General features: G+C 37.9%; 4 protein-coding genes across 5 annotated transcripts in view; 3 read left to right on the top strand and 1 right to left on the bottom strand.

The window, feature by feature from the left end:
• The first annotated feature begins 12 nt into the window (after window positions 1-12).
• On the top strand, window positions 13-1947 carry LOC126369275 (39S ribosomal protein L12, mitochondrial). The gene is made up of 4 exons (XM_050013633.1): window positions 13-183; window positions 418-568; window positions 855-983; window positions 1674-1947. The coding sequence occupies exons 1-4, from the start codon at window positions 125-127 to the stop codon at window positions 1875-1877; spliced, it is 543 nt and encodes a 180-aa protein (XP_049869590.1). The 5' UTR covers window positions 13-124; the 3' UTR covers window positions 1878-1947.
• Window positions 1948-2783: 836 nt separating this feature from the next.
• Window positions 2784-7928, top strand: LOC126369205 (uncharacterized). Of its 2 annotated transcripts, none has more exons than XM_050013511.1 (5): window positions 2784-2932; window positions 3272-4707; window positions 5223-5427; window positions 6116-6291; window positions 6939-7928. In XM_050013511.1, exons 1-5 carry the CDS (start codon window positions 2809-2811, stop codon window positions 7782-7784), a joined length of 2787 nt encoding a protein of 928 aa, XP_049869468.1. In that variant the 5' UTR covers window positions 2784-2808; the 3' UTR covers window positions 7785-7928. The 2 variants fall into 2 exon arrangements, with proteins under 2 accessions (XP_049869468.1, XP_049869469.1); XM_050013512.1 differs by lacking the exon at window positions 6939-7928 and adding an exon at window positions 6363-6558.
• Window positions 7928-14129, bottom strand: LOC126369203 (uncharacterized). The gene is made up of 5 exons (XM_050013507.1): window positions 13737-14129; window positions 10162-11573; window positions 9538-9742; window positions 9273-9448; window positions 7928-8898 (listed from the first exon to the last, which is right to left on the bottom strand). Exons 1-5 carry the CDS (start codon window positions 13861-13863, stop codon window positions 8002-8004), a joined length of 2817 nt encoding a protein of 938 aa, XP_049869464.1. The 5' UTR covers window positions 13864-14129; the 3' UTR covers window positions 7928-8001.
• A 1860-nt stretch (window positions 14130-15989) lies between these two features.
• LOC126369223 (BAG domain-containing protein Samui) overlaps window positions 15990-17205 on the top strand; it is a 35543-nt gene continuing 34327 nt past the window's right edge. The window contains exon 1 of the mRNA XM_050013544.1: window positions 15990-16152. Coding sequence (XP_049869501.1) covers window positions 16129-16152 — 24 coding nt within the window. The 5' untranslated portion in view covers window positions 15990-16128. The remainder of the gene's footprint in view (window positions 16153-17205) is intronic.

Here is a 17205-nt window from a genome sequence, read left to right as displayed (position 1 = left end):
GAAAAAAACTATATAATATACTGTCAAATTTTGCAGACGGGTTGACGGGGTCACTGATCATATTCGAAAAAATTCTTATAGAATTATCGTAAAATAACTTGTTATAAAAAGAATAAAATACATCATGAATAGCATCAAGATTGTAAGGAATTTACCTCGCCAATGGCGGTCTTTCTCACGATGGTAATGTATTTTTTTATGGTATTCGAATTACTTTTAGGTTATCTTTGTCGGGACACCAACCAATACTAACAATGAATTAAGAAAAAGATTATGTAGCTTAAATACTTTCTTGATTAGCTGCTATAGTTTTATGAAAAAGCTTTGAAGGATTTTGTTTATTGATAGTACGGACTACACAGTGTCATCATCATCGTGGGCTTCGATACTTACGTGATATTTTCAATCTGGTTTCAGCTCAATTTTGCAGCAAGAGGTGTTACAGGCGGCCCAGCCACTCTCAGTCCCAGTGCCCGAGGGCGTCGACAAGCCAGTGTCGCCGAAAATAGAGAAACTGTTCACCGAAATTACAAGTCTTAACCTTCTTGAAGTCTCTGAACTTAGCCAGGTAATTTGTCCATGAGAAATATCTAAGTTAGTCTTTCTGACCACTTGCTAATAAATATCTGATACCCTTCAGCCACATTCGTAACTGAACACAAGTTATGAAAAAAAGGTTTTTCTTTGCTTTAATATCTCTAACCTATCTAGAACTTATCTAGCATATAGGTATATCATTAAGGGTAAAATTAATATGACTTAGGGCCCTGTTATTATTAGTACTCTATCTGCAAATCATGAACAAAATACTGTTTTTAAAGTCCATACAATATGTATTTAAAAAAAAAATTCAGGTGCTGAAAAAAAGACTGAACCTTCCCGATGCACCGGTGATGCCTATGGGAGGCTTTGCTATGGCTCCAGTTGCAGCTCAAGAAGACGAAGAGGCTGCCACACCAAAGGCTGTTAAAACCAGCTTTACTGTAAGTTTCTTTCTATTCAAAAATTTTAGTAATTGATAAAGTATTAACCTGTAAACCAGGGTTTCCCAAACTATGGATTCCAACCTGTGAGTAAATATTGAGTGAGCCCTGCCTGTAAAACAGACCCAGCCAACAACCGTTAACAAACTTTGTTTTGATACCTAAAAAGTCCTTTGTTCATATTAGTAATAGTTACATTTGCTTAGAAAAATTTGGAAACCACTGCTCTAAACATGTTTGTAAGTGTATTTTCATATTAAAAAAGTCAAATAGTTATATGGTCTAAATAAAAAATTGTACTCTAGCTATTAAATAAACATCTGCAAAAAGTTATACTAAATTGTCTACAAAAATAATTTTAGTATCACAGGCATGAGTTTGCTTTTATAATCTGAAATTCTATTATAATATTGTAATATTAAACATTATTTCCCACTAATGAAAGGTTAATATTGCATAGTTTAATCATACCTCTTTCTCAATCTGCTGGAAGAGTTTTACTAGAAATGAATTGGACTGTTTAGTCTGCCTTGTGTTTTATATGTATTTTATTTGGCTTCACATCCTGTTACATAACATACATAGCCCACTATGGGGGGGCGCCTTGTTCTTCTCACTTCTTTTCTTTTTTTGGGCCTTACCTCAATGAACCGTCAAAAAACAATTAAAATAACTACAATTTTTCAACAGGTAAAAATGACCAAATTCGACGACAAACAGAAAGTGGCCCTGATCAAAGAAGTGAAGAGCCTTCTAGAAGGTTTCAACTTGGTGCAAGCGAAGAAGTTCGTGGAAAGTGTACCCACAGTTGTGAAGGCTGATATCTCCAAAGACGAAGCTGAGAAACTAAAGGAGGCCTTAAGCAAAGTCGGGGCAGTCATAGAAATTGAATAGACGTAAATTAGTTTTAGTATTTTAGTGTACATTATTTAGTTCATTTAAAAATTATATGAGAAAAGAACAATTTGATTGTTTCCTTCAAATTAATATTCAAGTTGATATATTTAATATTATTTATTTTCTTCAATAGGATAAGTAAAAGAAATACTAGACTAGACCCTTTTGAATGACATAGACCCTTTTGAATGTCATAGACCCTTTTGAATGTCATAGACCCTTTTGAATGTCATAGACCCTTTTGAATGTCATGGAGCCTTTTGGACGCCATGGAGCCTTTTGGACGCCATGGAGCCTTTTGGACGCCATGGAGCCTTTTGGACGCCATGGAGCCTTTTGAACGCCATGGGGCCTTTTGAACGTCATGGGGCCTTTTGAACGTCATGGAGCCTTTTGAACGTCATGGAGCCTATTGAACGTCATGGAGCCTTTTGAACGTCATGGAGCCTTTTGAACGTCATGGAGCCTTTTGAACGTCATGGAGCCTTTTGAACGTCATGGAGCCTTTTGAATGTCATGGAGCCTTTTCAATGTCATAATCGCTAGTGAGCATGATCAGCCATGGTAACGTGGCATTCTGTGGTAACAAATAAAACGTCCACGTCGACATGTCAGTGGCCTTTCATTCACAGTTGTATGAGGTTATTGATCATTCAGTAACCGGATGGAAGAGCCTTGGACCTTGGACTGCGTCTAATAGGCGTCGTCTTACTGAAGTTTCAGTGGCTGTTTCTTACAACTGTTCCATATTTTTATTGTCAATCAAAGCACGGCGCGTTAATCAAATCCTACGCCGTAAAACGTCATGGATATCTTTTGAATTTAGGTATCTTTTGCCAAAATAAAGATAACGTTTATCAACATTATAGATAGAAGTGATATAATCAGTACATGCAATAGCAGTATAACTTCATGACTCGTTTACGAAATGGAGCTAAATAATTGCAAGAAAAAATTGAAAGTGTTGTTTGATAAGTTTTTTAACGAGAATCTGGAACTCAGTAATTACGTTCGAGAGAACCTTGTAAAACAACTCGCAGAGAGTGGAAAACGTAAGTTATATTTTTTTATATACGTAGATTATTCTAGTAGACGGAAAAATTTATCTACATAAACATTGAGGGAAGATAAATCTACGCTATAGTAGGTGTATGTATGCTGATTCTGGCTTGGAGCAGACGGCTATTTAAAGAAACCAATTTCATGGTACGTCTCTTTCGCACTAGGTTGTACTCTGTCAAATTGTCACACGCACCATGGTACAACACAAATACAATTAGCACTATACACAGAATTATAGCACGAAAGTTTGAGTTATATTTTTGAAAATTTAATCGTTAAAAGGAATATTGTGGGTTATTTCTCAGCATTTGTAACAAACTTTCTTTCAGGCACTGACAACATATTCGAAACACCGTTCTTCTCCGATTTGCTGATCTACGCTCTGACTAACATCGACAAAGGGACGTTATCAGTCAAAATATTTATAACCCAACTGGTCAACTTGCTAATAGAGAATGAGTTGCAGTTTTGCAAGTTTGTACAGCTGCAGGGGTTCACGATGGTGACAGAAAAGGTGTTAAAAACCAAGACAGTCATCAGCGCCCCAACTCTGGTCTCCGCCTGTTTTAAAATCTGCAGCTCCATGATCTGCCACAGTACCGGCGTCTACTGGGCCGTGCAGTACCGCCTCTGGAAAGATATCCTCAGCCGAAACCTCCTGGTCAAGCCGAAAAACATTGCCGTCGAAGCTTACAATTTCATCGGCAAACTGGTATGGAAACTCGATGAGTACGAGGAAGAATCAGCCATCACCGATATTCTGAAGTTCATCGTGGAGCCGATCAAGAACAACCAGTATCCAAACCGAGTGCTCGACGCCGATGGCGAAGAGGCCATCTACAAACCGCTGCTTCCGTTCTTGGAATCGCTAAAAACGATTTTAGAAGAAACTAATCGTATCATCCGTCCTAATAAAGTCGTCCCCGTGTTGCGTCAGTACCTGCTGATTGAGCCCGTGGTTTCGATTCTCCTCAGCGTGACCCGAGACCGCAGTTTTGCCTACATACTCAGTCAAATAGTTTTCCGAATCAGTTTCGCGTATAACGTCTCGATTGCTATGCAAAATAAGGAGGAACACGATTTGGCAAGAGAAATAACTGTTGTATATTATAACGTCTTCCACGAACTGCTTCGGAAACAAATGCCTCAAGAGTCGGTACATTTCACTGCCTCTTGTTTTGTGTTTTGGTCGAAATTCGACAAGAACATCGTTCCGCCGTCATTTGAAAGGCACGGCAGGACTTATCTGGTTGAAGACCAGTTCCTAACGATATTGTTAACACCTTTATTGACATACTCCTGTATTAAGAACAAACGGCAAACCACGAGCTGTAACGCAGAGGAATCTCTCAGCGCGTTCCACTACAAGTTGTCCACGTTGACTGAAGAGCATATCGTCAAAGCGGCTTACTCTTTTTATGCGGTTCTTGAGGCCGATTTGAGTTATAAGAAGCAGTTGGCAATAGACACTGTGAAGCGACTTTTTGAAATGAAGAGTTACTTGAGTGGGGGACAGGCAGGGGTGTTGTACCAGGCATTGTTCTATAATCTGCAGTTCTACACGGTGACTGACGAAACCGGGGCATTGACGGTGGGAGATAATCCCGTCACATGTCCTGATGACGTGAAGCTGCTTTCCCTGGTACTCGAAGCTATAAAGATGCTCCTTAAAGAGCATAAAATAAACTGGTACGAGAGCGTGGAAATTATCAGTCTTCAGAACTGTTTGATGAATTTATTGAAGCAGAATATTCTCCCTATTAAGGTATGTACATAATCAAATTAATCGTCATATTCAGGGTCCGTAAAACAAACCGGCGGCGTTCGTTCATAAAAGATTTTGCGCGATTCCATAACCATTCGTTTTAATAAACATTTGATTTTTGTTTTATCTGATAACCGTATGAGTAATACAGATTAACAAGTTCAATGCACGACGGGAAATATAATGAGTTCCAGTACGGACAATCAGACGTGAAATAGGCGACGTGACCTCATTATTGACTAAAATTAATGATGTTCCTGATTGTTCCTAGACGATCGATTTTGTTACGTCTAACATTCCTACCTACATCTCAAATCAAAATCAAATCTACTTTATTGCACAGAACTAAACCACCGTTCTCATAGTTTAAAGAAATAAATGAAAAATCCTATGAATATAAGGGCGCTGTGATTACATTTATATTGTATAACCTATGTCCATTATGGAAATAAGTAGTTCTTATTTTGACCGCAATATGGCGGAAGATTTTTTAAATTTTCCTTGGTACATTGCAGCAACTCCTGCAAGCTCTAGACCTGATCGACTTAAGCATACAGCAGTTCCTGTCTCCGGATTTAGCACTCCTCATCGCGAGCCGTCGCGGGAGTACCCTGAATGAAATAGCAGCGGTTATGAGCTCCTATTTGCAGCACCCCGAGTGGGAGGTCCGTGACTCCGCCCTGCATCTGCTGCTTAGCTGCACGGAACTCGCTTATGTCAGTAAGTAAAATCATATAAAACAGACAATAATACGACGTATATACTATATATTCCCTGGTCTAAACCAGCCTCCGGAACCGTACATTTTAATATCATTTTTGCTCTATAACTATCTATAAGAATTAATTACTAAAAGGTCCAAATCCATGATAACATATTCAAGTTATTTATTTCTTTTTCATGTATCCACAGAACGCGGCAAGAACATAATGATGATAAAAACTGCCTATTTCTCCCATCAGACGTCGCTATTGAGTGTTCTTAAAATTTGACAGTTCTCCATATTATTTGAGTTTGATTTGAGTAAATAAACATAGTGTTTTGGTTATATTTAAACACTTTGGTTATATACCCTTTCCGCAGTGTTTAACTGCAAAATCATAGTTTATTTATTCCCTAAAGAAAGATGGGAAAGAAGAAAACTGAGAAAAAGTTATTTTCAATCAAAACTGCCCTTTTCTAAATGGCTGCTTTTCTCTTTCGTAACTCATCCTTTAGACGGGATACGCTTCACGTTGCTCCACATTTTATCACGAATTTTAGCCGGACATAATACATCATCTCCCTAGCTGTATCCCGTTTTCACGAGATCCCCTAACTTGATGATTTGACAGGTCCAGACTTTTACAGAAGGCGGGGTTACCTCATGATTCTTATAGCAAAACAGAACATTTCTCGAATATTCCAGAGTACGTGCCAATGCAAGCGCTGCTGAGCGAGAACAGCGCGCTGGCGCTGGCTGTGCGTGCGGCGGTCTATGATGAGGAGACGTATGTGCAGGTCACGGCATTGAAGTGTCTCGCCGCTGCTACCAAGATTGAGAGCCTCTGGGCGCTTGCCTTGAGTGAGGAGCCTGGGTTAAACGTTAGTATAATAATCAAATAAGGTTAACTTTCTACCTACAGTTTAAAATTATTCTTTTTAATTTTTTTCAGTTTGATTTCTGATTACTCGACACTGACAGAATGGTCCTATTCCTAAACGACTTATTGCCATAACCCAAAAAAAGTCAAATAAAGTAAAATAGGTATGATATAGAGCAATTCACACAGAAGTGATGACGCGAGCATACTGAGGCCGGAAGCGAGAGTAAGTACGGTCAAAACTTAGCGTCGCGGCAATTTCTGAGTAAAAAACCTTAATATTACAAAAATGGTGACCGCTGGAACTGCCTCTGTATATTAGCGTTGGGTTATGGGAGCGCTATGGTGGTAATGTAGGAAAATGTGCCTTGCGTTGCCAAATATTCGCGATCCTCTAAACCTCTCACCTAAGGAATACTGCTAATCATCATCTCCCTAGCATTATCCTGTTTCCACGGGGTCCGCTTACCTAACCTGAAGATTTGACAGGTTAGGTTTCTTACAGAAGCTACTGAACTTCCAACCCGACAGGTTAGTTCACATACCACCTATACAAACTACAACTAGGTACTACTCCTGATAACAATAATTGATCTGGAGTTCTGATTAAAGAGCATTGGACGAGTGACAATTTTTATAACATTTCAGATGCACATGATGTACATGTTGAAGAATAATACAGAAAGCGGTATCAGGAAAGAAGCAGCCAACGTGCTTGTGGAACTTTACACCAACCAGAAAACTAGTCCACACTTTCAACAGTGTCTCTATAAAGTCATGACATCAGCAGCTCTTGAAGACTTAGATTGGGAAGTCCAAATCGTCGCACTACACTTCTGGAAGGTAGCAATACAATACCAAATGTCCAACAGAGGAATGATCGACGGCAATTTCCCCACAGTAACTTTTTGTAAAGAAAGAAGAAAAATAGTCACTTTAAATGAACATGAAATTCAAAAGCAACTTAACGGTATCATGAATGATTTAGCAACAATAGGATGTTTGAACGTATTAAACAAATGTTTGGTCGAAGAATACAATATACCAGTCCTGGAGAAAGCTTATTATGTTGCTAAAGAACTAGTGTCTATATTAGATTGCTATAAATTCCAAGGTGTACACAACACAGTAAAGATAGAAGATCAATATGCGGAAGACATTTGTGAAACGGATGATGCTATGGACACAGCAATAGATGCTACACAAAAAACTGAAATTTTAAGAAATCAAGTCTTAGATAGCATGCTTAACACAAGCCAATGCGATCTAATTTGCGATTTATACGACAAGTACGTCGAAATAAAGACAAACGGTGTGCATGAAGATTACTTCAATCCGTCGACTGTGAATAAATGGATCGACCCGAACGAATTTTTGAAGAGCTTCAGAGAGAAAGACCATTTAGCGATTATTGAAGAGAAAAAGAACTGGCACTTGGAACCGAAAAGTTTGGACTCTTTGCTAGATGAAATTTTAGGGCTACAACTTAACTAGAACAATAAATAAAAAAAGGGATTGATTAAAACAATCATATATACAGACGTCATATTACCAAACTCATTCCCGTAAATCATCTTTTCCTACCGCAATCTCAATATTGTCACTTATCGTATTTTACCTTAGTAAAAAAAAAAAGCTTTGTATACTTACATAAAAATGTGTTTTAATAACAATCTCTTACAGTGGTAACAAGTTTTCACTTAAACTAATCTCAGTAACAATCTAACGTGTTTACCTCTTCATTCATCTCGTAAATTCCGAGAACGTCATCGAGTAGTGAAGATAGACTTCTAATTCCTTCTTTCCATTTCCTTTTGTTTTCTAAAAGAGCTTTAAGGTCATTTTTCTTCAAATGATTCACGAAGAGGTACGGTGATGCGAATTTTAAGAGCTTTATTTTAGGTGTGCATGTTTCTGATGCATTCGTCTGTGCTTTGCCCGATTCTAGGGTCATATGCCTTTCGTATATGTTTGCTAGAAGATTAATATCACTAGCGTTTAATATACCGTCTATCACATTGTCTGAAGTATTTGCAGCTTCTGCGTTAGCCATATCCTGAGCGCCATCAATTTCTTCCTCTTTTATATAACACAACAGCTCTTCAATAGTTGCTACTTCATTCTCATTAAGTTTGACACCATCGTGAACTTTGTACTTACTTAAAATGTCGTCTATCTCAAGTGCTAGAGATAAAGCTGTGTCCATAATTTCGACTTCTGTGTCCTCTTGTAGTAACTTAACTAAAACTGTTAGACATCCAATTGACGCTAACTCGTTTAGTATTCTTAGTAATCTCTTTTGAATCTCAATGTCGTTTAGGGTGACGATTTTGCGAGTTTCGCGAGAGAATGTAACAGGAGGGAAGGTACCATCTAACATACCTTGGTCGTTCAAGAGTGACTGGATGACAATTTTCCAGAATTTCAACGCAGCGAGTTGTACTTCCCAATGGAAGTCGCTCAATGCTGATGACACCATATGTTCGTACAAGGTGTGTTTGAACGCTGCAGTCAGTTTAATATTTTGGTACACCTCGCATAGAACGTTACAGGCTTCTTTGCGGACTATGCCTTCTTGGTTGTTCCGTAGAATCGATAATATTTTTTCCTGAAAAAGGATAACGAAAGATGAACCATGGTGTTGTAAACGTTTATGTATCTATGTTAGAATAGTTTCTCGATTTTTCTACACTTTAGATACAAGAGAAAACCCAAGAGTCTTGCTCATGTTTGCACAGTAGAGGTATCACAATATTGATGAAGTTAGGGCATTGACTAGAGGTGCACAGGATCCAACTTTTTGCCACGATAAAATTACCTGGCCTGCGTTAAAACAAAAAAGATCTAAATTGGACGAATCCTTAGACGTATTGCACAAGATTTGTGTTGAAGATGTTATGAAGTTGCGGGCGAAGAGTCAGTAGTAGCTGACCATAGAACTACTAAAAATCTCGGCCGATTTATACCACTACCTCAACTCACCAGTATGCAAGGATACTGCACGCGTAGCTGTTCCCAGATTGCGCTGACCTGGGTGGCTGCTCCCACGCACTTCAGCGCAGACGCTTGCACGTAGAACTCGTGGTCATTAAACGCAATAGTCGCAGCCACGTTGATTAAATTCTTCTCCATTATTTGTTTTTGGAAGGGCGGGAATTCTGGAAAGTGTAAAAAATATAGCGTAATCAAATGTTGGGTTGATAAAGTCGGTCCTTGATCTCACACGAGAAGAGAGAAGCAAACTCACTGATATAAGAGATGTGGGTGCACACCAGCAGCAGCTCGAGGGCGGAGTCGCGTACCTCCCAGTTGAGGTCATGCATCTTCATGTAGATCAGTTTGCCCAGCTCGTGCATCGACGAGCCCGGCTTCGATTCCAGCAGTAACGAGAGGTTGGGGGGCAGGAATTTCTTCACGGTTACTGCTATCACGTTCAGGGCTGTGACTACGAACTGTAAGGGAAGTAATAATAAATGTAAAAAAAAGAATAAGGCAGTGAATAAAGTAAAGTATTAAATGAACTCTGGTGACTGATCAAATTTCGTTAACTCTGTCACTTAGACACTGTATTAGATTGTGTAAGATAACGTCCAGCTCCCGCGGCACAGCAACAGCAACCAACAGACGCAGCTAATGATATCTACGCTGATAAACGTCGTACGGCTATTGGTCGAAGCCATCGATATAATTCGCGCAGCGTGAGGAGCAATTGTGTATAAATGCATAACAGTACGCAGAGTTTTTAGATTAGAAGACCAATTTACAACTACTTTTTGTACACATTTTGTCACAAAGTACAAGCAATTTATATTGAATTTTACTTTATTAGCTAAAATTAATAAAACTTTTGCAAAACAACTGTCTGTATTACCTTGCAAGACAAGTTCGGCCTCTGCAGTATATTGTAGACGATGTTGTACAGACAGATCACCTCAAGGCTCTCGCACCAGTTGATGTCATGGTGCTTCACGAGGTACAGCACGTTGTCCAACACATACGTCATCACCAGTACTTTGTCCTGGCTGTCTTCGTACATCTCCTCTGTCACCTCATGTATTGTTGGGTCGTACTCTATCAGAATATAGAACAACGCTTGGAAAACAAAATTTGCCTGCTCATTGTTCAAATGGTTCTTCATACACGTCAACCTCTTCACACTCTGTATTGTTATAGTCAAAGAGTCCAGCTGGTCTGACAGATCTCTCAAAGCGTACGCCGCTTTCGCTGTGTGTTCACATGTACCATTCAGGATCTTTGTTATATACCCTTTTATTCTCTCGTAAACTTTCTCGGTATATTTGTCCTTTCCCATCTCCTTAATGTACACCAGCGTAGGAACGAGGCACATGAACAACAACTTGTTGTGAATATTTGTGCTCTCACGGCTGTAGTTAAATGATTTGTTCCTGCAAATTGCCAACCAAATCAAGTTGCAAGCGGTACAGAAGTCAAGCGCTCCGGTCGCTGAGCGCCGGGCGACGAATAATTGGACTATATTGAAGTACACGGCAAGGACCTCAATGAAGTCTTCGGCGACATATACCGTGTCTGCCGTCAACGGTTTGACGAGGAACGACTTGGCTACCGTCAGCCAGACGATCAACTTCGTTGTCTGTAATGTCATTTCACGCATCCGATCCATCACCAGATGAAGGTAAGACACGATGCCGTGTTCCCTCAATAAGATGCCCATGAGTATATTCTGTTTGGGCATATAATCTACTTCAGTCACCACAGCCATGATGATGTGAAGCATAGGCTCCAGGACTTTGGTAAAGCTTTCCTCCATCTCGGGAGTGAGAGAGTATATGTTGCAAAAATCAATTTCCTGAACAGGTTTTAGAACATGGCTAAGAACTTGTCTGATGTTGGTTTCGTCGCTCATGTCGTTCAGTTTCCACATGAATCGAGAGGCGAATTTGTAAGTTTGTCGAACGACAAAGACTGTTTGTTTCTCACTGCAAAGACTAAGGATTTCTTTCCAGACGCCTGTCTCCAGAAGCCACGACACTCCTGTATCATGAGAAACCATAGCCAACGCGACTTCCATGTGTGCGACTCTTAAACTGGGGTTTATACCTGAGGAGTTGATTTCTCTGAAACGCTTGGCGATTTCTTCGCCCCTTTTGGAGAATATCTTGGCAAAATGCAGTTCTTTCTTCGAAGCGATGGCCAGCAGTCGGACGAGGAACACTTTAACTGTTGCGTGGCATTCTTCTATGCGACCCAAGGCGTCCGTAATCAGATCTGATATTTGAGTCAGAAGTTTCATGAATGAGATTTCTGAAACAACAAGAGTTAGTTTCATTTTATGTATAACAATTGAATCTGACTTAATCATCATTAAACAAATGTTTTAACCGGGACGGCTCAACTTTGTTATCGATTTTATAAGGAACATTGTGGCCTACGCGAGCGCCCGACGAGAGACAATTCGTATAAAAACGCGCCGCAGCGAATTCCTCTGTTATAGGTACATGCCTACCCGACGCATACGGAATGCGATTATGCGACTTTATAGTATGTATGTTCTATGTGCTCTGGGTAGTGGACGATAACGAAATAATTCTACAGATTTTGATCGGCTAAGGTTCATATTCAATTCTTTACCTGACCAATCAAAATCCACATCTTTTTTAAACTTTCTGGTCTTCAAGCAGTCATGGTGAATGATTTAACAGATTCGTAAAACATCGAGTGATCAGGTTCACTGCATAAATCATCTTATCTGGATGGCTAATAGTAATAAGGGTTAAAAATATACTAAATATAAATCTTATCATTAACATGTGTAATGTATGTAAATAATAATAATAAATAAAGTAGATATGCTATCGCTATGTCATATTGTCCCCAGTTTTTGCTTAGTCCAGGCAAATAAGTAAAAGTAAAGATTATTTATTTAACAAATAAAGTAAAATTAACACAAGTCGATATAGATTACTATTTATATACGCCAATTCAAATTGCAATATTGCTTTTTTAGATGAATTGCTTCAATGTGGCCTTTTTAACCCCCTGAATTAAAGATCATTATAACTTATTTAATATCGCCCCTATTATATGGGACCTAAACATAGGTGGCAAAGAGTGTGGGTATATGTAATTATTTCTCTGGTCAAACTCTTACTCTCATAACACAATGCACTATACAGCCAACATCATGATGAATGACAATTAAAAAATTAGAAAAAATCTTTATACTAAGATTTTATCTATATCTTCTTCTGTTGTCTTGGTTGTGAGGTCAACGACTGCCCTCTATATGCTATAACTATTAAAGACTCACAGAATTAATATACATCTACAAGAAGGAAAAAATATACAAGTATCTGAGGAATAAAACTTATGTGTCATACCATTCCCAGTAATAAATGAGTCAGGAGACTTTATTTCACATCTAAAGGGAAAGGGATAAGTCTATTCTTTTTTCTATTTTTTTTTTATGGACCTTACATTTGAGTGCCTATGCCAGCCCTATAGCGACACTCATAACAGAGACAGCCTAAATATCCACTGCTGAGTACAGAGGCCTGTGCTTGGTGGAGGTGTGTAGAGTTTAGGCTTGTGGATCTTAAAATGTCACTATTTCATCCAGGTGACTTTTGGGAGTAAGAAATCATCAATACATAGTATAAAAGAATGTCTGTCTTATGCATGTTCCGAAAGCAACTTGAGAACCACGGAATGTTATGATATTTATTTATTTATAGCCTTATATCAGAAATACAAAGGTTTTCCTTAATCTTTGATAACCAAATCTGTGTGCCTTTGGGCAAAGGCCTCCCCCGTTTTTCTCTATTCTTTGTTGTGCACTAATCTGGTCCAGGTCTTAGTGTTTCCAGCCATTGATATTATTTCATCGGCCCACCTTTTAAATTTCCTACCCCTGTTTCTCTTATGGCCTCTAAGGTGCCATAGTGTAACAACTTTGCTCCATTTATCTCCTACTCTAATAGTATGTCCAGCCCACTTCCATTTTAGCTGTTTTGTTTTGTATGTGACATCAGCCTCATCAGCTAACCCTGTTTTGTCTTAAGTTCTTATTACTTATTTTGTTGATTCTTCTATTCTTTATGATACTTTGTTATATTAGAATGTTATGATAATTTTGTAATAAATTAATAACGAAATATGCTATAATTGCCGACTATATAGGTAGGTAGTTGGAGTGGTTTTTTTTTATTATTTTAGTTGCAATGTACCTAAGGCACTAGACTTACTGTTTAATAAAAAAAAAAACATTAAAATAATTTTGTGGCGCCATGTCATTTCAGTACAGAGACATTCTACCTACATATAAAGTGACTCAATTGATTAAGTACCATAATACAAAATATTTACTCGGAACATAAGATGACACAGCGATAATATGTTAGGTACATAAGTTAATCATAAGTCTATTTCATAGCGAGTTCGAGACATGCGGGTGTAAAAAAACAATACCTGGTTCTGTATCCTCGGCCAGTTTGTTGATTAGTCCATCAGCGTAGTAATTGTTCATAATATAACCTGGTGCACTCATCTTCTCGAAAAGCAGCTTTATCTTATTCTGCACCAGTACAGTCTCCATCGTGACTGCTTCTTTTTCTATCTACTACATAAACTGTAATCCCTTTTCTATATCAAATCACATCGTAAAATCACACAATTATTTGTAAATATTTCAAAGTCTTACACAGCCAGAAAAGTCGTTCATTATTGCAACTGATTTATTCAAAGAAATATTTGTTCAAGACAACTAAATAACCTAAAATTTTAGAATCAATTAACTATAAAGAGGAAAAACAATATATTCAAAAATAATTATGTCGACGACTGATTCGGCTGATTCCACTTCCAATCACAGCAGACTACTTAGAGAACCAATCCAACCGGCTCACAAACACAAGGTCACGACGTAATAGGGATGCTCGATCCGAACCAATACTTATCGATATACCAGCATTCGATTTGATTTGATAAGTCGATGGTTCGATACTATAGAACATAGATATAGTACCATAAACATATTATCATTGCTATAAATGGATAATCTATCCGATATTTCGGAAAAATCCCAATAAAAATAATTAGTAGATTGTTCATCTACAGTAGATAGTGCCGATACATACATGATATATCCTGCGTACCTGACCGCTTCCGTTTACTCACCCACTCACATGCTCGGGGAATCGGATCGAAAAAATCGCATAAATTAAGTACTTACAAAAAAGTTACTGATGCGAATAATTTGGATTCGACATGTTGGCGGATCGATACAATTGCATGGTGGATTGAATTGACAAAATCTTATTCTAAATTTCTAATGTCATAAATTAAACGAAACCTGCTATAGACTCACTCTCGACCCAACCCAAATCATGAGACCTCATACATCTTTTCCAGAGGTCTAGGAAGTACTTACAATCACGTAAAATTGTTATGAATGAAATAAATATTTTTATTCCTTAATAAATTTATTTCATTCGACAGGTACTGAATTCAGCCAAAAAGTCGTATCAAATCAGTTAGATCGATCTATTACCATCTGAAATATCGAATACGGGTGCCTTATATCAAGTGCCAAAAACAAAATCAAATAGTCAATTTATTTGCATCATTCACTATAATTTATGTTATTTATTACTGAGAAGAAAAAATACTACTAATTATAATTTAGTTAAGGGAATTAAGTACGCTGACTTGCAGCAGCAATATTCGTTTGTCCCTTTTGCGGTGGAGACGGGTGGACCATGGTGCGAGGAAGCTAAAAAGTTCGTTAAAGAACTAGGGCGACGTCTGCGAGATCGTGGTGGCGACCCCCGCTCCGGATCATACCTGGTTCAGCACATCTCGCTGGCCATCCAACGTGGCAACGCGGCCAGCGTGATGGGTACATTTGAGCCGGGTATGCCGGGTAAGCGGGCTATTTGACTAATTTTAAATGTAATTAATATCTAGTTTTTAAGCAATGACATGTGTTTTTTGTAACACTTATTTATTTATTTAGTTCATAATTTGAAATTGTTACTATATCCTCATGCAGCTGAGATTTCCAGACCAGACAATAGGGGTTAGGATTTTAAAAGGACATTCGGTCTTGCAACTATATTATTGGATTACTTCCCTTGAATATGGGAATGTTAAATAATTATCACAGTTTTCCTAAAGTGGTGTCAACGCCATCTCAATATAATGATGGAACTAACTGAAAAACTCCCAAACGAATCGATGACGACCATTATCGATATTTGTTTAGTTGATGTACATCACTTTTTTTTTACGTAACGCAACTTCTCGTGGATTGGTCAAAATATTTGACAGTTTCTAACTACTTGTTGATTGGCTGAAGTAGTGTCATTTTGGTATAACGTTTCATTTTACTTTGTAATAATTGTGTAAATTTGGTGTAAATGATTAATAAGAAAATTTCTAAAATATTGATTAAGTTGATTTTAATCAAACTAGCAACCTCATCTACACTGCTTTATTATTTCATAGGTATATGACACCTTTACACAAACAATCCATTCGTTACATGCAATAGCCTCTGCGTGTAATGAAACGTTAAATTTATTGCGATTATTATTGCGCACAAGGGGTATACTTCGTATGAAAAACTGAGATGCCAAGCGAGAAATCTGTATAGCACTATCTTTATTTCACGTTGCTGTTATTTCTGTAATAAAATATTCCAGACAGACCTTGATCGTTCTAGAATAGTGCACGCTCTTGTCAATTTTTATCTGCATTTTGCAAAGAAATTGTTTGTATTAGTGCATGTGAAACGTGCGTTTCTCATTTATTTGACTGTATAAAGTGATAAAATTCTGTGAACTTTATATTTGTGACTGAAATGCCTCTTAGAGGAAGAAGTTTCGTAAGTGTTCAATCATTGTTATCGGATATCGTTTCCCGTTTTATTGTAGTATTTTTTTCTAATGTACTTATTGCACGGAGCTAACACATTCCTCAATGGTTGTTCTATAGCGTCATCTGCTATTCATCGCTGGGCGTTTCGTGATGTAACTAACTAATCCTTAAGTTTAATGCCATGGTTGCATTGATGATTTTCAGTTTTGTTAGCTTGCTGCAATACATTTTTGGCAAGTTTCCAATTGTAGTATCCTTGACTGTGTGTGATAACTGGGATTAATAGTTAAATTAATGTGGAATACATGATGTAGCTTGTTGAGTTGCGTAGTAGTTGCTTCCAGAAACTGGCTAGTGGTATTAGTTAGTAGAGGTTTGTTAAAGTCAAGAGCAAACAATGTTAGAAATGACCGTGGGTCTTATTTGGTTAAGGCTCTATTACACTACTCAATTTCAAGAGGCCTTAGTATGTGTAGTGTTCTAGATCCTTTAGTAATCTCAACTAGTGTGACATACTGAACAGCTAATTCTGGAAGTTGTAGAAGTAAGTGGGGTGTTGTGATGTGGTATGTAATGTGGTGGTTTTCCACAGGACGGTTGACTCCTGCCCTAACACAGTGCCCCGAGTGCCTCGCTAACTGCCTGCTTGTGAGGTTAGTTTGATATTTTGTTGTGTTATTTTTTCTGTTTCCTTCAACACTTTATTTTTGGTATTTTATTTATTTCAGATATTTTATATACATTGTAACATAATATAAACAGCTTGAATACACCCCTCTGCTGGGCACTGGGACTGTAGAGGGTATGTTGTATTAAAGTAAAAAAAATATTATAAATGCCAGAAATAAAGTTGTACATTTGTAAAGATATGTGTTTTTTAGCAACCAAAAGGTACTTCTGGGATAACCTCGTAAGCCCTGGGGTCCTCTGAGAAGGACCAAATAATTGTAGTCATAAAGGCCGAAGGTTTTGAAATAGTTTGTTCTAATAATCAACGAAGGTACTTTTAAAAGTACCAAAACTTTGCCTGTCAATTTAATTCAAACCTTTGCGCCGATTG

This window comes from Pectinophora gossypiella, chromosome 8 (genome assembly GCF_024362695.1).
Source record: "Pectinophora gossypiella chromosome 8, ilPecGoss1.1, whole genome shotgun sequence".
In the NCBI taxonomy this organism is placed as follows: domain Eukaryota; kingdom Metazoa; phylum Arthropoda; class Insecta; order Lepidoptera; family Gelechiidae; genus Pectinophora; species Pectinophora gossypiella.
Note: the sequence above shows the minus strand (reverse complement) of the source record. Positions and strands in the feature narration are given on the sequence as shown.